This window comes from Rhamphochromis longiceps, linkage group LG14 (assembly GCF_057381845.1).
Source record: "Rhamphochromis longiceps isolate RC_006_pf linkage group LG14, R_longiceps_female_GT1.1, whole genome shotgun sequence".
Lineage (NCBI taxonomy): Eukaryota > Metazoa > Chordata > Actinopteri > Cichliformes > Cichlidae > Rhamphochromis > Rhamphochromis longiceps.
This window is the reverse complement of record NC_140570.1, coordinates 35,444,066-35,466,188: the sequence shown is the minus strand read 5'-3', so window position 1 is coordinate 35,466,188 and position 22,123 is coordinate 35,444,066. Positions and strand designations below refer to the sequence as shown.

The window sequence follows — 22,123 nt, the reverse complement described above, 5'->3', positions numbered from 1 at the left end:
TTCATGAAATATTTTTTCTAAACTAACTTAAAAGTGATGAAGACACATAAAACATAGATTCGTTTGTGATTGCGTCTGAGCCGTTTATTAAGGGACTGTCCGTGGTGCTGAAAACTAACCTTGGGTATTTAAACACAACATCTTCTACAGAACTACAAGAGCGAGACAGACCACTATCACCAAGAGAGTTGGCTTAAAGGGATTAGTTTGGTTACTCTAATAGTGTAAGTCCTTTATCTTGTAAAGTGCCGTGAGATTATGTTTTTTGCATTTAAAAGAATTGTACATGTTAAAGTTGTGAGAACCTGTGTGTTTAAATCAGGTTATTTTTCTGATGTAACATAACTGAGCTTCAGGGATGAATGAAAAAGTAATCTCTTTCTCAACTTAAGAAAAAATTTCTTTTCACGCTTGATTTCCAAGAATCTCCATTGTCTGGTATGTTGTTGTTAATTCACACTTACTTTTTTTCTTTTAAATTAAAATGCTAAATGGATTAGAGGGACTGAACGGACAGTAGAAAGTTAATTTATAATAAGTGAATTTGATGGACATGGAATAGGCTCACGCTATAATTTTCATTAAAGAGACATTAAAAACACGTGGCAGCAATGCCTATCATTGCCGCTTTACATTACAGTTCTCATTGTGGTATTTCTGCTTTAACTCAAAGCAGTCCAAGGACATTGTGAAGAATTGCAGGAATTTTAACGGAAAGAGACAAAACATAGCTGGGCTACTTTTCTCAAACGTCATGAGAAAGCAGTCTTTATGAATAGCTACAGTGCAGCATAATTTTTACAAGTGCATTTGGTGTATTTATGGCCTTAGAGTTGAAAACTAAAATGATTAGTGGCCAGAGTGTCATCTATTCACATGGGGTAAATTGTACATTAAAAAATATGGATATTATGTAACTTATAGGAACATCCATAGTGATATATATTTTTTTCCAAGTTCAAACAGTAGGCTGGTATATTTATGGCAGAAGAAAGTAATAAATTACCACAAAATAAAAGGTTGTCACAGTGCCATTGATACACAGTGTTATGTGCCAGTAGCAAACTTTTTTTCCCTGTAGTAAACAGTGACATATATATATATATATATATATATATATATATATATATATATATATATATATATATATATATATATATATATATATATATATATATATATGTATATATATATATATATATACACTGGCTTATACTAAAATAGTAAATATGCATTCTAATTTTATTTTACCTGCATTTATTTCTCTTAGAAAACACTAGCGGTAAATATACGGCCTATATGAATAGCCGCAGTGAGGTAGTATACAGTATATTCGTTGTTTAAAAAGTAACAAAAATGGTCATAAAGTAAAAAGTCACCAGAGTGTATTGAAACACAGCGTTTAACCCCAAATGCCTTCACAGTGGGGATGTACCATTTCATTACGCTAAGGTGAATTGCTGTCCATGGTGCTGAAACCTTTGTGGATTCGCCCAAACTATGGACCTTGTAGTGGACTAAATAGTATTTTTGCCCTGCTTTTGGTTGCATATAAACTGTATATATAAACAGTTAAAATGTAATTAATACAGACGCATATTACTGTGCCGGGCTTATACTTTAAAGGAACTATGCAGTCGGATTTTATTTTACCTGCATTTCATAGAATTTCATAGAATTTAGTTTTCTCCACAGTTATCACGGATCAACCAGAGGTCATTGATGGTTTTACCGAGCTTTTCATTCACCACCCACGTCACTGCATGTATCAGCAACTCGGTATCATTATCAGCCATTTAAAATCACATGGTGAAAAACCCTATAGGCTAGCTAAAGCCGCGATGCTGTCAATGATTAGTGTGGATGTGCTGGCACAGGGCAGGTAGAGTGAGAAAAGGAATAAGAGAGGGAGTGATTTGGAGCGAGAGAGAGAGAGAGAGAGAATGAGGGAGGGAGGGAGAGAGAGAAAGAGAGAGAGGGAGGATGCTGCCAGCGGAAAATGGCTGCTGCAACCTCAAGCCTATCCTGATACACCGAAACGACATCAAGGTGGAGAGAGAGAGCGAGAGCAAGAGAGAGAAAGATTAGGAAAATGAGAGCAGATGGAGAGAGAATGTGAGCGAGCCTGAGTGTTTCCTGAAAGGAGGATAAAAAGAGAGAGAGAGGGAGAGAGAGAGAGAGAGAGAGAGAGAGGAGACCCTGGGGTGGGCTGCTGCAAGCGGCGGGCAACACCGAGCCATGGAGGGCGAGTAAGTCCTTACATTTTCATTTTTAACATTGCACATATATATTCAATCGTCCGCCAAAAAAAAAAAAAAAAAAAAAACGGATAGGAAAGAACGCCACCACCCTCAGTGTTACACCAGTATCATGCACTGTTATCACATTCGGTGCTCTACAGTTTAGCAGGCTGCCGAGAATAAAAACACCATTACGTAGTTTTGAATCAACAGCATACACCCCATTTCCGATATATCCACGCCAAATTGTGATAAATGTCAAGCCACCTACATGTGGACCTGTGCTTTTTGGATGACTGGCACACGGCATGCACGCACAAAATTAACGAAATAACAACAATTATTGTACTGAGCAAACATCGGGTGCTATGCAGCAATTCAAAAACGAAATGCGTGGTTAGTGATTGGTAAAAACAAGCACGAAATCAGTCAGTGTGTAAAATGTATGGAGGGGGGAGGCGAAATATGGCGAGTTTGGGGCCAGCATCGCGTCATTCAAGACATGGCTACAGTAAAACGAGGGAGGGATGGAGGCGTTGTGATTTTTATCAACGTGTCTCGGGGTTTCATTATGATTTTTTAAAGCCAAACTTTATGAATGAAATGTGATTTTTCTCTCTCCCTCGCTCTCCCTCATTCTCACCCCTCCTCTCCTTCTTCCCTTTTCTAATCGGGCCCCCTCCCCCCATCTCTCGTTTCCTCTCCATCCTCTCACCCACTCGTTCGTTTTTTCCTTCTTCTTCTTCTTCTTCTTCTTCTTCTTCTTCTTCTTCTTCTTCTTCATTCTTCCCTTTTCACACGCGATTGCATTGTATTTGGGCCTAAAACGTTTTTTGCGGCGAAATGTATAACGCGCAGTGCAGTGTCAAATCCAGTCTCGCTCCATCCCATTCATAAAAAAATATAACATAATATCGGGGTGTGTTAATGAGTGCGTGCAGCAGGGGCGGAATGGAGACAGGGAGCGTCTTAAGAAAAATAATTGCAACAATTAAAATTCAGTGTGCTTTGAAAAATGACAAAAAAGATGCAGCTGTGCATGCATTACAAACACATGTCGAACTGCAGTGCTGAATTATTCAGCCGATTTGGCGAGAGCAGCTTCTTCTTCTTCTTCTTTTTGTAAGAATGCCGGGCCTCTGATGGCGATGGGTGCGTTCATTGATACGTCTATCTTGGAAACACTCATTCTTCCTCCCTCCTCCCATTTGGCCATTTCTCTCCTCCTCAACCTTGGCGTTCTTTCTATCAATTTGCTCCATAGCCCCTTAATTTTGAGCCCATATAGCTCACACTATAGCTTAACATTCTAGCTTTCAAACACTAGCAGCAGAAATGCTTAGGAAATGCTAACACCAAGCCAGACTGATACTTAAAATTAGATTTACCGGTCACATGAGTAATTGCCTTAGCTATGAGTTACTGTATGATATACCTTTGAGTGGTCATGTTGCATAGCCACGACTCATAGTCCAACTAAGCTGTCAGTTTTGTGGTTTTTGTGTGAATTTCTTTATGGAAACATGTGTGCTGGCATCAATCCTGACCCTGAAATCCTCACACTGTACTGAATTTTTGTGTTCTGAAAGTTGATCTGGCTTTACCTGTTTTCACTTGAATGACTGTGCATATCAGTTGCTGCAGGTATTTGTGCACATGTGTGTGCCAGTGTGTGTTTATTATTATAGTGCATACCAATAAGTTTATTCTGTTCATCTGGACTTAGAGCTTTTTAGTCTCAGGGTGAAGAGAAAAAGTCACTTGGATGAGTGACAAAGTCTTTCTCCCACTGAAAAGGCTACAGCCAGATGAAGAGAATAGACATTTTGGGATTTCCTAACCTGGATGATTGAGCATGCATCAAGACATTAGGATACACTGGTTAATCAGCCATGGCCTCGGCTCACTCTTGGTTTCCCTGACAGTGTGCGTGTTCGTGCGGTGGTGATGACACGTGATGACTCCAGTGGCGGTTGGGTGCCCCTTGGAGGTGGTGGCCTCAGTCATGTGGTCATATGTAAGGGGCGGAGTCATGATGGCAGGGGACGGAGGGAGTACATCATACGTGGAGAACGGCTGCGAGATCGAGCAGTGAGTGTGTGCGTGTGTTATGCCTGTCTTTGGTGACACGTTGCTTGTCAACACCATCCAAAGACTGTAGATATATGCTGTCTTAAAACTTAAGGAAGGACTAGATCTTAATTGGTTAACTAACTTCTTAAATTGTCTGGAATGATGTTTCTGTCTAGCCGGTGCTGGAGTGTGCAGTGCAAAAAGGGTTAGTGTACAACAAGGTGAACCCCATCTTCCATCACTGGCGAGTAGAGGATCGAAAGTTTGGCCTTACATTCCAGAGCCCTGCCGATGCCATCTCCTTTGAGAAAGGGCTTCAGACTGTCATAGACAAGCTCGACAGAGGTAGACATGAGCTGCGTATAAAATATGATTCATAGAAAATATGCAGGAAAACCTAAGTCATCTCTTTTTACGTTTACAAGGCTCTGACTCGCCCTCATCCTCCACGCCAGAAGAGGCCGACACTGAGGATGACGGACAAGCTGTGAGTAACCGAACAGGTCATTGTTTGACCACATATTGAATAAAATGGGTTTGTGTATTCTGTCACCTGACCCAAATGCAGTCATTGTTGATTTTTGATTTGCGGGGTGGCATGCAACCTCTATCAGTCTCATACAGGAAGTGAGTCGTCATCCAACAGCAGAAAGGAGATGCTTCCCAAACCCATCACCATAGTGACAAGCGAGTCATCGTCTACTTGCTTCGTGCGGTCGGAAGAGTTTAGTTTTGGATCCAGCCATGCTGTAACCACGCAAACACCTGCTCAGGTAGCACACCACCTCCTGCTCTAGCTGTAGTTTACTGACTAGACCATACCACTGCACTGAGAATAATGTGCACATCTTGATATGTGCATTTGTAACTGATTTTTCAGTTATTTGCACTTATTTGCAGTTATTTCTCGTCAATAAACACTTTAAAAGCTGAGTAATGATTTCTGCAGACAACCTAGAAAGAGGTTTGTGAGCTGTTTTAGATCCCCCCCCCCCCAAAAAAAAAAAAAAAACCCCATCAACTGTTTTGGTTGATTTTTCCCCCCTCTGTCCCCACTGTTAAGTCCATGCAAGTTTATTTGTTCTACATTGAGAATGCATAAAGTGAGATTTTAACAGGTGTGGCCTTTTCTATTTCTTGTGTATGGATGTGGGATGTCTGAGAAATGAAAACCTTCTATAACCACTGCCATAGTACACAATGTTCCTGACTCACTCTGTAATCCTACACCCTCTCCACAGATCCACACCAGGTCGGGCCAGCACCAACTCTCACAAATGACGGCTGTGTTGAATCCCCCGGCGCCCCCGCCCCCACCTCCTGCTCCACCTACTCCTCCTGTAGGTCCCCCAGCCTCATCTCCCCTGTCCCCCCTCTCACCCACTATTTCATTGCTGGAGGAGGGAGACCTGCACAGTGTGGACCCTTGCAAAGACCTGTGGGGTTCTCGAGGTTATGAGGATTACAGACGGGCAGGGGCCACAAGGACTATGGTTGGGGGGCTGACTGGCGGTGTGGTTGTTGGTGGTGGAGGAAGCCTGCAGGACAAGTCAGAGCTGTGCGTGGTTCGCTTTGAGAAGGAGCTGGCGGGAGTGGGTTCGGCGGGCTGTGATGTGACTGTGAGCCTGGACAGTAAAGCCTCCCAGCGTTTATCCTCATCGTCACCCATCTGTATGTCCATGCCCAATGCTGTATCCGGCGTGTCCTCAGGTGCCGGTTCACCCCAGGAGACGGGTAAAGGCTCGCCGTCGCCCTGCTGCATCCACACATCGCTGGCCACTCCCCGGTCGCGGACTCGTAAGAGAGGAGGAGGGGCCAGTAGTAGTGGTGACCCAGGAGCAATCTCTCCCGATGATGACAGCCCGTGCCCTCAGGCTTCATCGTCATGCTCGTCTCGCTGTGTGTACTGCCGCTCTGTTTTCAGTGCTTCAGAGAATGGGCGGGGCCGATGCAGAGATGCCCCAGACCCGGCCCTGCACTGCCTGCGCCAGTGGACCTGTGTGTGGTGCGCAGAGAGTCTGCTCTACCACTGCATGTCGGACTCTGAGGGAGAGTTCTGGGAGCCTTGTTCATGTGATGACTCAATGGGGGGCCACCCGCATCCCCTCTGCTGTGCCCGCTGGTTGGCCCTCCTGGCCCTGTCTCTCTTTGTGCCCTGCATGTGCTGCTACCTGCCTTTGCGCGCCTGCCTGCGATGTGGGGAGAGGTGTGGCTGCTGTGGGGGAAAGCACAAGGCAGTCCGATGAAGCCAGGCTTTTGGGAGGGAGGGGTTTCCTGGACCGAGGGGGTTTGGGTATTGAGAGAAGAGAGCATCCGTTAGGACGCAGAAGGTTGGCCCTAAATAGGAACAGTGCTCTCAGTAGACCCAGACCTCTGGCCCGCCAAAGCCCCACAGCCTTCCGCTGCATTCGGCTCTTTCTCTTTTCAACCTGGGGCCTTCCTCACTGGTCCATGCCTGCTGTAGGTGCATTGCACTCAGACCAGGCTCTGTGGGAGTTATAGTGGATTTATTGAGGAGTGGCTGATCTAGAGTTAGGTGTCAGTGACTTTATCACAGAAAGAAGGTGGCAGAGGCAACAGTGAAGTGTACACTGTTTCAAATGTCCGTTTTTTTTTTAATTTAGAAAGGAAAAAAAACTCAAAAAACAAAAGATGTTTATATATATGATTGTTATAATTTTAATTGGTATATTTTATTAAATGTAAAACATATTGACAGAATCCCCAAATGGCACACACATTCACGTACTCACAAACATGAGATCTTGGGGAAGTTATTTGTTCCATGTTGGCCTGTTTATCAGTCAGATGAACAGATGTCACCCTTTACCTCTAATTTTACCTCAGATGTTACTAAAAACAAGGAAAGAAAAAAAGGAGAGATGTTTGGTGTGAATGAGCACATGGTGCATGCAGTCTTCAAGAGAGTACAAGCATCTGAGACCACTAGTGTTGTCCTTTGATTATACCGCATTATACCACAATGGGAGAAAGGTTATCAAATGCAAAGAGACAATTATTGTTAAGGGAAGTTGCAATGATGACCACCAAGACTTAAAAGTCATAACATGATTCATAATGATCCTTTGTAACCAAACACATGGTTACTTTTTTGTTTCCAAAAAGAAAAAAGGAGAATATGTGTCTAGCATTCAGCACCCTCACATTTGCACATACATGTATTTTTCCCATATTCCCAAGTATTTTCAATATATATCATAGAAATCCTCATATCCCACCACTGTACTTGTTGAATCAGTCAAGGTGCTTACAACTGAGGCCTCTGAGCGAGTCTATTCTACCTAATGTACACAGTGACTGCACTGTCCCCAAAGAAAAACAAAACAGGACCCCATGGTAACCAATCTGTTGATGTGTCTCGGCCTCTGTGTGAGACACCACCAAAAATTTAAGTGCAATGAACAATGTTTCAAAATTTATTTTTGTACTGGTTAGTCATGTTAGTATACACTAAGCAGTAATGGAAAAGTGTTGAAACTGAATACTGTAGTGTGTTGCTGTGCTCGACATCAAGCATAACAGAAAAACAGGAACACAAAGTTGTCTTTGAGCAGCAGCACGTAGCTCGCAGGTGCGACATTCGAACGCGTCTGCTGCAGACTGTTGACGCTGTGATTAGAAAAAGACACATTAACTTGAAAACACTGAACGAAACAGGCGATGCGGTTTTTATATTGCTTTAAGTGGAAGGTCAAAAAAGCTGCTATTTTTACGCTATTCTATTCAAACGTTCCCACTGCCTGTTGTCAACTGGAGTGGTTGCGTGATTTAGAAACAAAGCTCCAAGTTTCTGTTCCACCCAGGGTGCGGAAGATTTTGTAAATTTAAAGCTGGCATTAAAGATGAATTTGCCCTGAGACATTTTTAAAAATGTTGCTGGTGATGTACCTTGCATTTCTATGTTTTATTTTGCTGATTGGCAGGATACATTTCTACTTCCAGTTAATAACCAGTTAAAGGTGCATTAATAGTTCATTTAGACCAAGAAATGGACAAAAAAAAAAATCCTTTCATTTTTGTAGGAATTCCTTAGAATACAGGTACAGGGATATTTGTTTACAGTATGTCTTTTTGTTTCACCTTACAAATTGCCACATTGCATAAAAGCACACCAGTTCCACTATAGAAAGGTGCGTCACTTCCAAAATTAAATACAACAAGAAAATATGGGCTTTTTCTGTTAAGTGAAAAAACTTAAATAAGGCCATAATGGTTATATAATATGTATTAAATGCAATAAGCTTTAAGTCATTAAAAAAAATCATCACAAAGTAAAAAAAGTTGATTGTTGTTGATTTTGCAGCTTTAAAAAAAACAAAAGTCAACAAATTTAAATAACACATGGAATGTACTGAGAATCCCAGAAAGGTAATACAAGTGTAAGTGATGGATATACCTTTTTTTGTATAAGGAAACCAGTGCTGACCGAGTTTCGTTGTCTCAAATGCAGCATCACCTGGGTGGACTTTAAATTATGGCAGAATGAACCTTTCAGAAGCTTCACCATGTTATTTACATTTTAAGTTTAGCCAAGAATTTTTATCCAAAGTGACTTAAAGTGAGTGAAGAGACAGTAGGGTTCAGAGTCAGGACATGCAACTGCTGATGAACACAAGCCTCGATCTCTTGGTTATGGGACATTGTCTTTACTACTAGGCCAGCCTGCCAACATTGTTGGTCCTCTTAATTTTTTAATTTTTTTAAAGACGCCCTGTCACAATGGCAGGAAATCCAAACCCAGTCACAAGACTGCCATCCCCTGATTCAAAACCTTTGTCTTTCTCTCTCACACACACACACACACTCACACACACTCTCTCCACAAATCTGATAGATCCTCACACACAGACACACGTGTTCACTCGATGGTGCAGAACTAGTAAAGCCATTGCACACAGTTTGCTGCTTCTGGTTCAGAAATGGTGTTAGAGTACAGTACTGACAGTCATGCGATCACAATTGCAGGCCCCATTCTTACATCTTAATAAATGTGCCTTTTGATTTGAGTAATCAATAACTTATGATTTCTAAGTAACTCTGTATTAAGTACTATTTCCTTTTTTGATTATTAATTTCTGCCAATGTGCATATTTTCAAATGTACGTATTTATTAGTTTCAAAGTAATTAATGAGATATTACCTGTTTATTTATTTATTGAGATATTTATTCTGATTCTTTATTTTTTTGAGACAGGTTTTTATCTTCTGTGCTGTCTTACTTCTGACTTTGTGCCAATGTGCTGCTTTGAGGTGTTACATATCGTGGGTTTGTATCATTATTAAACCCTCACTCTATATTTTAAAAGCGTTTTCTTCTTTCTCATGTGTGCATGTATAAAACTCACTGTGCCGTTTCCCAAACACTGGTTCAAATTGCTTTATAACTGTTCCATAGAGCTGTGGAAGGAATCTTTTTTTTTTTTTTAAAGAAAAAAGCCTATAAATGTATTCTTTTGTTAAACACACATTTATTTCTTGCCTTTGATTATTACTCAAATATTTATATTATATTTTGTAAAAAAAAAAAAAAATTAAGGAGACTAGTTTTCTAAATCTGCATCTCTCCTACAGGAACAGGACTTTACAGTAAGCTACAACAGAATATAACAAGTGACCACTAGAGGGCAGGAACATTGCCTTAAAAAAAGATCCACAAGTATTAAAAAGGGAGGAAGAAGACACAAATTTTCCATTAAAATAAAAACAAAACAACACCCCCCACAACCACCACCAAAACTGTGATTAGCTGTTATCCTTTGGATGCTGGGGTCCATTACTTTGCAGAATACATGTGCTGCCTTTTATGTTTGAGGATCTCAGTGGAGGTGAGGGTCAGGTCTTGATTGCACACATCACAGTGATAAACTCTGGTAAGGCTTGATGAAGAGCTTGCTTTTCCACCCTCTGGCTCTGAAATAAAATACAAAATAAAAACACACACAGTTGGCAAACGCACGCACACTTCGTATCAAATTCTTTAGCTCTTCTAAAATAAAGTATGTGGCCTAACGCTTAATGTGTTAAACCAATCAGAGTACAAAAGAAATTCCTGACCTTCCTCAGGCTGCTGCTGTTCTCCAGCCGGCCTGCAGGAAGCTTCATGATGCATTCTTTCCAGTGGAGTTAGAGGCATGTACAGGTCACAGTTGGGACAGCTCCAGAAAGTACGTAAGCACTCACTGTAGAGGTCTTTTGAATCCTGCGAATCATAATTTAGAAATACTAAAATAATGCGTAGATTTAATAAGACAAGCTGCGCGGTTTCATTCCAAAATGATCTGTTTTCATGCATGAACAAAATACTCGAGACATTAAACCTAGAACTGACCATCTATTGTTTTAATTTTTAATTGTATTTTTTCATTATAACTTGGTTGAGGAAATGGCACGTTATAATCCATATACAGCCAAACTGCAGGTCTTTAACTATTTTTTGTCTGATGTCTCTGTTGATGCAGTTAGGTTAAAATCCTGGTTCTGACGTACACTCTGCATCTATATGAATAACATTGAGAGGGACAGTCTAGTATATAACAGTAATTTTGAGGGTCATTGTCTAAAAAGTTATGGATTCCACGTACAAGGTAAAAGTATTTCAAAAAAATGCATTTTGTCACTTGTATTACTTTGGAAGAGATTAAATTTCTGGCATAGCTTTTGATTTTGGAGGTTGATAAGTGAAACAATATATAAAGAACTCTCAAATAACTTTTTAAAAACCCCAGACAAACTTACAGTCATGAAAAAGAAATTTCCAATGTCTTTCATTTCTGTGGTTTCAAATATCAGGACATATTAAAAAAAAAATCACCTGGTCCTAACTATATTCTTTCTCATGAGAGGTTTAAGCATAGCCCCTTAAGGTCCTGCCAGCATTTCAAGTGGGCTGAGGTCTGAACTTTGGCAGGGCTATTCCAGCACCTTGATTCTTTTCTTATTCAGCCAGTCTGCTGTAGATGATCAGTTAGCCAAGCTTTAGCTGTCAGATAGATGGCGTCACATCTGACTCCAGTATACTTTGTTATACACAGGAAGACTCCAGACCAGCAAACATCCAAACCTACTTTAACACAGGTGGTCACACTTGCAGATGTTCAATTAATCAAGTGCATTTGATTAACAACTGGCTGCTACTTTCCATCTTAATTCACATGAAAGCAATTTGGGTAATTATTACTTTTATTATATTTATATATATGTTTCATTTTCTTAATTTTGGGATGTTTTTAGGATGTTTTAGAGACCAGATGATTTTTTAAATTATGTTCTGATATGTAAAACTCTAGAATTGTCCTTCTTTCAACTTCCATTGCTATATAGGGAATGTAATATGTAAATACAGCCCTAAGAGCTGAAACAATAATTTCTTTGAAACTTTAACTCAATGCATTTCTGAATTGCTGCTGTTTTTAGACAAACTCACAGCCAGACAGTTGTAGGTGAAAAAGTTGGTGACACGTAGGCCTCCTTTAATGGGGTCTGGCTTGGCCTCGGCTCCTGGAAACAGCGGGTTTAAATCTCCAGCTTTAGTGTTCGACGACACAGACTCAGACTGAGGACCAATGTACAGGTTCTGGGTCTGGAAAGCTGAGAGTCGCCGAAGGCTATAAGTGACCTGTCAGGGAAAGTAAAAAATACACAAAAAAACATTTTGACTATTAACGTATTGGTCTTATGTACATTGTTTACATTTTATCAGCTGTTTAGTGATGTGTTAAATTGTTTCTGGAACAAATGGGCGATTCTTCTAACTTTATCGTTCTGCTTCTCTGTGTTCTAGGATCATCAAGTGATGGCCATTATACAGTAACAACCAAGCTGGCACATCAGTACCTCAGTGTAGAGCAGAAAGCGGACCAGGCTTTCACTCAGCTTTTGCACAACTCTGTGGGACACCCCCTGCCCGACTGCTGCTCCCCCTGTTGAGTTCTGTCCCAGCTGGGCCTGCAGCAGGCGCTCCCACTCAGCCCTGAGAGTAAGCGCTGTGGACAGCACCTTCAGAGCCTCCTCTGGCTCCTTCAGCTCCAACTCCAGCCAGCCGTCCACCACTAGTCGCGCACAGTCAGCGTTAGTGTCCACTGAGTTTGCTACCAGCAGCAGCGCCTGGTGAACAAATTAGAAATGATTAATACATCATATATGAACTGGCAAAAACTGGAAGTAATGGAAGAGACGATGAAATAAAACCATAACCTGACACAGAATCCCCCAAAAAGTTTTCTTTCCCACAGCCATTATTCATCCGTATATTCTGATGTTCCTCTCTTTATTAAACCTGCACACTGACAACATTGTGCCACAGTTCTTGCTACTTAATATGTTACTAAGTGAAAAAAATAAACTAAACTGGAAGAAAGGAATACACCGTCCAGTTTAATTTACTGTCCCATGTGTGGTGCGTACCCAAATAGCACATCGTAATACAAAGAGAATTCCATGTAATCCAGGTTAGTTTAATTTAAAGCATGCAACTTGGTGCAACACTGGAGCGAGTGCATTAATGGATTTCAAGAAAATATTACTATGTTAAGTATTTGTCCTACTCTGAATCGGTAATAGCATCGAACTGGATTCGTTTTGTTTACATTCACAATATCAGGTGTCTTTAAGATAATACAGAGCATTATTATCCAACATGTTTTTTTGTTTAAATGTAGTGGTTTGTGGAGGAAATAGGGATATCCCACATCAGGTACTAACTTGTAGCGCTGGAACCCGCACACAGTTTGACAAATAGGGTTTGTTGGTCTCCAACAGAGTGACGAAGGCTAACAGCTGGTGTTTGGTGCTGTCTCTCCTATCAGGCCCTGCAGGCAGGAAACACAGATGACATGTGAGATATTCAATAGAAGATCAAAGGTAAACTCAGTGATCAGAGGGCGGAAAAAGAGAGATTTTGTTTAACTGGAAACAAATGAAAGCACTGCTGACCCTTTATTGCCTTGAGCAGGTTACGGTTTCTCTTTGTCATATAAAGTTGGACTTTATATGACAGGAAATGTGGTTTCATATAATAAATCAGATTAGTGAAGATGTTGTTTTTGCTAGTTTTAAAGTAACCTTGAAAAAGAAATGCTCCTCCTTGGTATCTGATTGAGAATTTAGGCTGTGAAATGTAAAATTGTTTAGGAAAATCTGTGAAATGCTGTGTTTAAATATCTTAAAATATAATTCTGACCAGATTAACCCACCAATGTAAAAGCATTATCTAATTACAAGCCAAATTTGTACAAATATCAAAAATACTTTTATTTACAATCCAATCTAATTTGTCAAAGAAAAATTCAAAATATCAGAATCAACCAAGCATCTAAGCGTGAACTGATGGTCAAAGAGAATCAAACAAATACAAATACAGTGACTCTTTTTATGAGGGACAGATTAAGATTTTTACAAATTAGACATCACATAGAGGTGGTAACTCTTTGGATAAGACGTAGTCTGTTGTTCCGAGGATCTTTATAAAAGCTTATAAATCAATGCCAAGGTTTAGATGTTTTCCTAAATGATACAGTGGATTAACAGAATGAAAGAAGAAGGCATAATACGCATAAAGGAAAATTAGAAAAAGAGGGAATTTCATACTGTAGCTGAAAACATGGGGAAAATTAAATACATAACAATGAAAAAGTATATTAACTCTGTCTTGGAGAGAGTTTCGATGAAAGAACGTGATGAGATTCTTCACCTGCACAAAGCAGTTTTTGAAATTTCTCGAGGAAATTGTTGCTGGAGGGGTTTTATTCCCCCATTTTTTTGGTGTTGTACACTACTACAGCAATACTGGTGTAAGGTGTAAGACGAGCATGGAATAAATATCCAATGTAAAAGTGCCCCTTTCTGTTAAGGTTTGAGACTAGATATATTAGAAGAATGAAATAAAAATAAATATTTGTTCAGTATTTTCTGATAGCCAGTAAGAAAGCTCTTATAAGAAAAAGGTTAGCATCAGTCTCAACAGAGAAAGGAAGGTGAAAGTTTGTACACTGTTGGGAACTTTGGACAAGAGGTATCATCAGATCAACTGTGTAACGGCTTTTATTTTACATCTTCTGTACAAAAAATAAAATAAAAAATAAGAATGTGAAGGTAGGTTGTACCCATTTCTCCAGTGTCACCCTCAGGCACCTGTAACACTTCTGGGTCACTGGCAAACACACTGGTTGGGTGAATCACCACTCCTTGCTTATTCCTTGTGTGAAACACCTACACAACATAAGATCACAAAATGGAAGTTTCATTTTTCTCCTTACTTAATTTTTTTCAGTCACCATAGAAATAATCAGATTACTGTATATTCATACGTTATAAAAGGAAATTCAGTGTAGAAGGAAGCCTGACCTGGTCAGAGTCTTTGCGGGTGGAGTTGTGTTCATCGGGCAGTGCCAGCTGAGGGTACAGGCCTCTGCAAAGCAGGAGCTTGAGCAAAGCCTGCTGGTGTGAGGACAAGTCCTGACTGACAGCCTCCTGCAGCTCTGACACATTATGCCGTAACTTGAACTTCACCTCCTATTGCAAACCAAACAGCACCATGGGAAAAAAAAATATTAATAATAACAAAACTGACTTCAGCTTTTCACCAGAGCCTGCTATACTTGCTGCTTTATTTGAAAGTTGAACTTACTAGTTTGAAAAACAGGAATAGATCATATTTTTAATAAAAACTAGGCAAAACAAAACTTGGGATGGGATGTGATAAAATTAAGAACAAGTTTATAGTGATATTTTTTTCTGTTACATCTTCTAAGATACCTGTATGTCCAAGTTCTGTCCAGACCCCTCCTTGTTCCTCTTAGACCTTCCTGTTTCCTCTGTGTCTGATCCTGAAGAGTCTCCTTCCTGACCCTCCTCCAGCCTCAGGACTTTACGTTTGCTTCCCTCCTGCTGTTCATGATCTCTCTTCAGCTGATGCAGCTTTCTCCTCTCAGTTAGCCTCTCCCTGCGTTGCACACGGTCACCACCAGAGGGAGTGCTATCTTCTGATTCCAGCAGGCTGTGGCTCCTCAGCAAGTCCTAATAATGAGAGGGATTTCAATACTCGTTGTCAATCGCTAAAAAGCCTGAAAATGTTTTATGAATGTATGAAATGCTTTGTGAGGAGCCTGCCTTGAACTGTCTGCGTAGGTTCACCATCTCATACAGCCGCTGCTCCTCCAAGCCTCTCCTTCTGCACCATTTTCTTGATCCACCACCTCTCTCCCCTTTTACCTGTTTTCGAAATCAGTTTTGCGTCCAGTGAAGACCATTTTATGACCTAACTGCTCCAGTGTTGATTCTCATAATATTAAACATCCAACACAACATGATGCTTGTTTTACTGACCTCCACCCAGGCATTGAAAGTGTTGAGGAGGGTAAAGGGGTCTCCTTGGTTGCTATGCAGGGGCTGCCGGGCAGTGGCACAATCTGGATTGTGCTGTGAACTACGGAGGAAAGGTGACTGAACGCTGAGGGCTGCTGCCACCGTCAGCACGGGCTCCACCAAGTTAAACAAACAGCCCAGCACCAGCATCTTCCCTAAACAGACACAAACATGCTTAACCTGAATCCAGCTGATGGATGATCACAAGACCACCACTGTGTCACTGTCAATCCATGTGAAACTTTGTATAATTACTTTTTAATGAAAGAAAAGCCTTAAATTATGTATATTACGTATTTTAACGTTTTAAAAACGTTCTTGTTATTTCTTCCACTTTATTTCACTCTCTTGCAAGCATCCTAATAGTGACTTAGGAAAAAACAAAAACAAACAAACAAACTCCAACATGGTTCTGCTGTATGAAATCTTACCTATGACCACATCAACGGGAAGCTGTGCCAGCAAACTACCAATAGACGTCAGTTCACCACGACTGTCTAGCGCCCCCTGTTCCTTTAGATAAAAAACAGCATTCTGGATACTTGCAGCCGGGGGTGGATCAATAAAAACAAAGGAGAGTGGATCTCCAAGAGACATGCTCTTCATCTGCAAGAACAGAAATGAATAGATGAAGTTAAAACTTATGCAGAAGAGTTTAAAAAAAATCTATTACTATTCTACTAACCTGCTATTCACAGAATCTTATTACCTGAAGAATGAGGGAGTCCAGAGCAACTCTGTGGATTTCAGGCACAGGATAAGGTGCGAAAGCATTGTAGTCAGACTCTGAGTAGAGCCGGTAGCAAACGCCCGGACCCGTACGACCAGCTCGACCTTTTCTCTGCTCAGAGCTGGCTCGGCTGATCCAGAACTCTTGTAGGCGTTGCATCTTGGCTTTAGGGTCAAAACTCATTTCTTTCACCTTTCCTATAAAGCAAGTTAAAAAAAACAACAACAATTTTTATAGTTGCCGTTCTACTTTTAAGTAGTGCATTATTTTGCTGTCGTTAACACTATAGCATTCTCTATTTTAAAAGCTAAACAAGAAAATGTAGCTTTGCACATTCAACTTCTCTGAAGTCTTTTACAGTGGGGCAAAAAAGTATTTAGTCAGCCACCGATTGTGCAAGTTCCCCCACTTAAAATGATGACAGAGGTCAGTAATTTGCACCAGAGGTACACTTCAACTGTGAGAGACAGAATGTGAAAGAAAAATCCATGAATTCACATGGTAGGATTTGTAAAGAATTTATTCGTAAATCAGGGTGGAAAATAAGTATTTGGTCAATAACAAAAATACAACTCAATACTTTGTAACATAACCTTTGTTGGCAATAACAGAGGTCAAACGTTTACTATAGGTCTTTACCAGGTTTGCACACACAGTAGCTGGTATTTTGGCCCATTCCTCCATGCAGATCTTCTCGAGAGCAGTGATGTTTTGGGGCTGTCGCCGAGCAACACGGACTTTCAACTCCCACCACAGATTTTCTATGGGGTTGAGGTCTGGAGACTGGCTAGGCCACTCCAGGACTTTCAAATGCTTCTTACGGAGCCACTCCTTTGTTGCCCGGGCGGTGTGTTTTGGATCATTGTCATGTTGGAAGACCCAGCCTCGTTTCATCTTCAAAGTTCTCACTGATGGAAGGAGGTTTTGGCTCAAAATCTCACGATACATGGCCCCATTCATTCTGTCCTTAACACGGATCAGTCGTCCTGTCCCCTTGGCAGAAAAACAGCCCCATAGCATGATGTTTCCACCCCCATGCTTCACAGTAGGTATGGTGTTCTTGGGATGCAACTCAGTATTCTTCTTCCTCCAAACACGACGAGTTGAGTTTATACCAAAAAGTTCTACTTTGGTTTCATCTGACCACATGACATTCTCCCAATCCTCTGCTGTATCATCCATGTGCTCTCTGGCAAACTTCAGACGGGCCTGGACATGCACTGGCTTCAGCAGCGGAACACGTCTGGCACTGCGGGATTGGATTCCCTGCCGTTGTAGTGTGTTACTGATGGTGACCTTTGTTACTTTGGTCCCAGCTCTCTGCAGGTCATTCACCAGGTCCCCCCGTGTGCTTCTGGGATCTTTACTCACCGTTCTCATGATCATTTTGACCCCACGGGATGAGATCTTGCGTGGAGCCCCAGATCGAGGGAGATTATCAGTGGTCTTGTATGTCTTCCATTTTCTGATGATTGCTCCCACAGTTGATTTTTTCACATCAAGCTGCTTGCCTATTGTAGATTCACTCTTCCCAGTCTGGTGCAGGTCTACAATACTTTTCCTGGTGTCCTTCGAAAGCTCTTTGGTCTTGGCCATGGCGGAGTTTGGAGTCTGACTGTTTGAGGCTGTGGACAGGTGTCTTTTATACAGATGATGAGTTCAAACAGGTGCCATTCATACAGGTAACGAGTGGGGGACAGAAAAGCTTCTTACAGAAGACGTTACAGGTCTGTGGGAGCCAGAGATTTTCCTTGTTTGAGGTGACCAAATACTTATTTTCCACCCTGATTTACGAATAAATTCTTTACAAATCCTACCATGTGGATTCATGGATTTTTTTTTCACATTCTGTCTCTCACAGTTGAAGTGTACCTCTGGTGCAAATTACTGACCTCTGTCATCATTTTAAGTGGGGGAACTTGCACAATCGGTGGCTGACTAAATACTTTTTTGCCCCACTGTACGTCCTCATTTAATTACGTTTTGTCATTTAAAACAAAGCTTTGCTGCAAAATTTAAATTTCAAGGATGGACCATCAAACTCTAGGGGGTGAGAATAAATGTACCACTCGTTCCATACCTGAATCAACAACAAAGCGCACTCCATCTATTGTGACTGATGTCTCTGCAATATTGGTAGAGATGATGCACTTTCTCACCCCAGGAGGAGCAATATCAAACACCTGAAGAGTAACACAGTAACAGAGGCACAATTAGAATTAGAAAATCGTAACTCTAAATAACAGCTTAAAAGCTGACTGTACCTTATCCTGCTGAGCAATTGAGAGGGTGCTGTGCAGTGTTAAGATTATCCAGCGACGTGTGTGTGTGGCATAAATCTGACAGGCCTCCTGGATGGTGGAGATCTCTGCCACACCGCTAAGAAAGAGCAGCAGGTCACCACGCTCCTCTGGGGGGTAACGCTGATCGATGCCCTGCAGGATGCGCAGATACGGTCTAGGATCCAGTTTCTCAGACTTTGAGGACTGCTCCTCAGGAGGAATGGGCTGGTAAATAACCTAAGTACCATGCCAGAGGGGAAAAACAGGACATTAAACAAAAACAACTCTCAGACATGTCTGCTACTTTGATACAAAATTTTACCATTTAAATTTGTAAATAGAAACCAACATCTAGACTACCAAAATTTGCATTGTGCACTTAAAACAAATACAGCAAGTACAATCATTTTTTAAAAAGTGGCTTTCTTAAAACTTCAATCATTTGACTCGTTGTTTGCATTTTATCCTAAATTAAAAATATATATATAAAGAATGAAAATGTTTTGGGCCAGTATCTTTCCAGTGCATGTTTTTTGCCTACTAGATGCAAGAGGCAAAGTTTTAAAAATCACATCATCTTGAGTAAAATGCATATTTACACCTGTGTTTAGGGTTTGCCTCTGGTTACCTGAATAGGAAACAGCCTGCCTGGGACCTGCAGTACAGGAGCACCGCTGAAATAGTTAGAGAACAGTTTGATGTTGATGGTGGCTGACATGAGGATGAGACGTAGGTCTGGGCGGTCAGCCAGCAGAGAACGCAGGACCCCGAGAAGAAAGTCACAATGGAGGTGTCTCTCATGGACCTCGTCAACAATCACAACCTGGTACCGAGCCAGCGTACTGTCCTGCTGGATCTGTCGAAGCAGCAGCCCCTCTGTAAGGAACAGCAGCTTGGTTGCTGCGGTTCGACTTGTCTCAAAGCGGATCTGGTACCCCACCTGAAAAAGACCAATAACATTTGTGAGCTCCAAGAAACTGAAAAATATCATATATTTAATGCAGTTATAATGAAGTCAGTGTTTTAAGCAAATTTCTATAATATATTTCACTAAATTAAATATGGATTTTATTCTACTTGCTGTAGTTATCCTCATCTAGACGGAAAATAATACAGTTGGGTGAATAAGTATTTGATCCTCATCTGAATTAGTCAGTTTGCTCACTTATAAAGAAGCAAACAGCCTCTAACTTTTATGGTAGTTTCATTTTAATAGAGCAAGACAGAATATCAACCAATAATCAGGAACAAAAAACAGTCCATAAAAATTTTAAATTCATTAGCATGTTACCGAGTGAAATAACGATTTGATTCCCTACAAAGCCGGCAGAATTCTGGCTTCCACAGATTGGCTGTGTATCCACGTAACAAACAATTTACAATCAATAAATCAATTACAGATACTTCTGCTTTCTGAGTTATGTATATAAAGCATACCTGTCCACAGAATCAGTTTCTTTCATTTCAACCTCTATCAAAGGATGTCAGGGAATCAGTTTTGAGATGCCAAGCAGCAGCCAAGAAACTTAAAGAATTTAGAGATTTATGTAAAGACAAGAGGGCCAAAATCCCCCCTGAGATGTGTGCAAACCTGGTGACCAACTACAATGTCTTACCATCATGCGTGCCCACAAGGGTCAGGGTACTAAGTCATGTTTTACTTGGGGATCAAACACTTATTTCACTCAGTGGCATGCAAATCAATTTATAACTTTTATCTAAAATGGTGGAGGGTTTTTTTTAGTCTGTTTTTAAGATTTTTGGTTAATATTATGTGTATCTCCATTAAAATAAAACTAGCGGTAGTATAAAAATGAGAGACCATTCATTTCTTTGGACGTAGGCAAACTTACAAACTCAGCAAGGGATCAAATAACTATTTACTCCACCATATGTTAAAATTGTATTTATTCTGCTCAAATATTGATTATATTCTTTTTCTATTTCCTTTTTTCCCTCCTTTTAGTTAACCGATGAGCAAAATTCCAGCTGATATTTTTTCGGTCAACAGATGGACCCGAATTATAAAGTAAGTTTTTAGAGTTTCCTAAAGTTTCCATAAAGTCATTTTACTTTGTACTTTTAACTGTTTTGGATGAAAGGTTGGGATTGAATTCAACAAATGTAACAATCTGTCCTGACAAACCTTTGATCCATACTGATTGAGGCTCTCAAAGCTGACTCTCTTTGCGAGGGATATACAGGCAATGCGCCGAGGCTGGGTGCAGGCGATGTTATTGAAGCCAGCAGAGAGAAGGTACTGAGGGACTTGGGTTGATTTTCCACAGCCCGTGTCCCCTGCCACTACAACCACTGGGTGAAGTCGCACCAGCTCCACTATCCGATCCCGGTACTGGAAGATGGGCAGGTTCTTCTGCTCCCGGCGAAGTTTGGCAATTTTTCCAAAACTCTGTTTCTGGCTAAAATCCAGGAAATGCAGGAGCGCTAGGCGGCAGTCGGAGACCTGTTGAGCCCCTGGTCCGGAGGACCTCTGTCTGCTTCTATGCTCTGATTTTCCCATGCGCTCCTCGATGTCCCTGGTGCACACAGATACGTTAATCCGGTAGCGAGCATCGTACTCTTTGGGAAGGCCAAGATCCACCTTGCCCCTGTCCCTCCCTTTGTCTTTGTCCTCCTTTCTGATTTCCGCGCCTGACATGTCTCTCTTCGTTTTAAACCTCTGGAAGCGCTCAAAGAAAGCCCAGAACTCTTTATGTTCAGAGCTGCCAACCTGGATGTAGTCATGCTCCCGGAAAAAGATTTCGTCCAGCTGGGCTCGGCATTGCGAGCTGCCCCAGTCCCAACTCCTCTTCTCTGAAGCCATAGCGTTACTAGCAAAAAACAGCGTTACTTACCTCCACCAGAATTAAGCAGGAGGCGGGTTAACCCCCCATATAATACACAACTTCCACATGTATTCGCCTTTCCAGGCTCGTAGCAGCCTTATGTTACATCTATACTAGATAAACTAGAGAGCGCATTTCAAACCCTAAAGGTTTACATTTGCCTGAATGACACGAATCTTTAATACTGCTTTAAAATGCTAAATACAGACAACTGTATATTAAAAAATAAAAGCCGGTGGGAAAACTGGAAAGTCTAAATAGGGGACAATAATACGGGTGGACAACTTCCGTTCCATCCTTTAAAATCTTCCGATCTTCCGGTGAAAGCCAGCGTTTAAAAAAGAAATGGTGATTTGAAGAGATGTCACGCCCTAAACCTGCTCCTCACATGATTAATTTGAATTTGCCTTTGTCCATGGTAGAATGATCGTAAAGTATATCTTTAATTACTAAAAAAAGAAAAAAAAAGGGGGGACAAGAATTGGGTGGACAATTATTTGAGATTTCCGCAAATCCACAAAGGGTCAAATATATACTTACACCCCCACTATTAGTTGTAAACATGTTCCT

The 22,123-nt window shown here is 41.0% G+C and overlaps 2 protein-coding genes across 2 annotated transcripts; one reads left to right on the top strand and one right to left on the bottom strand.

Moving 5' to 3' along the window:
• Positions 1 to 1,999: 1,999 nt before the first annotated feature.
• On the top strand, positions 2,000 to 7,631 carry spred3 (sprouty related EVH1 domain containing 3). Its single transcript, XM_085379907.1, has 6 exons — positions 2,000 to 2,249; positions 4,166 to 4,331; positions 4,490 to 4,658; positions 4,739 to 4,800; positions 4,928 to 5,086; positions 5,555 to 7,631. Exons 1-6 carry the CDS (start codon positions 2,239 to 2,241, stop codon positions 6,557 to 6,559), a joined length of 1,572 nt encoding a protein of 523 aa, XP_085236033.1. The 5' UTR covers positions 2,000 to 2,238; the 3' UTR covers positions 6,560 to 7,631.
• Positions 7,631 to 21,849, bottom strand: dhx34 (DEAH (Asp-Glu-Ala-His) box polypeptide 34). Its single transcript, XM_085379898.1, has 16 exons — positions 20,854 to 21,849; positions 19,336 to 19,647; positions 18,690 to 18,944; positions 18,506 to 18,608; positions 16,405 to 16,622; positions 16,127 to 16,301; positions 15,657 to 15,850; positions 15,441 to 15,542; positions 15,087 to 15,347; positions 14,676 to 14,843; positions 14,435 to 14,540; positions 13,035 to 13,141; positions 12,168 to 12,437; positions 11,758 to 11,949; positions 10,389 to 10,533; positions 7,631 to 10,244 (listed from the first exon to the last, which is right to left on the bottom strand). Exons 1-16 carry the CDS (start codon positions 21,529 to 21,531, stop codon positions 10,108 to 10,110), a joined length of 3,423 nt encoding a protein of 1,140 aa, XP_085236024.1. The 5' UTR covers positions 21,532 to 21,849; the 3' UTR covers positions 7,631 to 10,107.
• Positions 21,850 to 22,123: the final 274 nt, after the last annotated feature.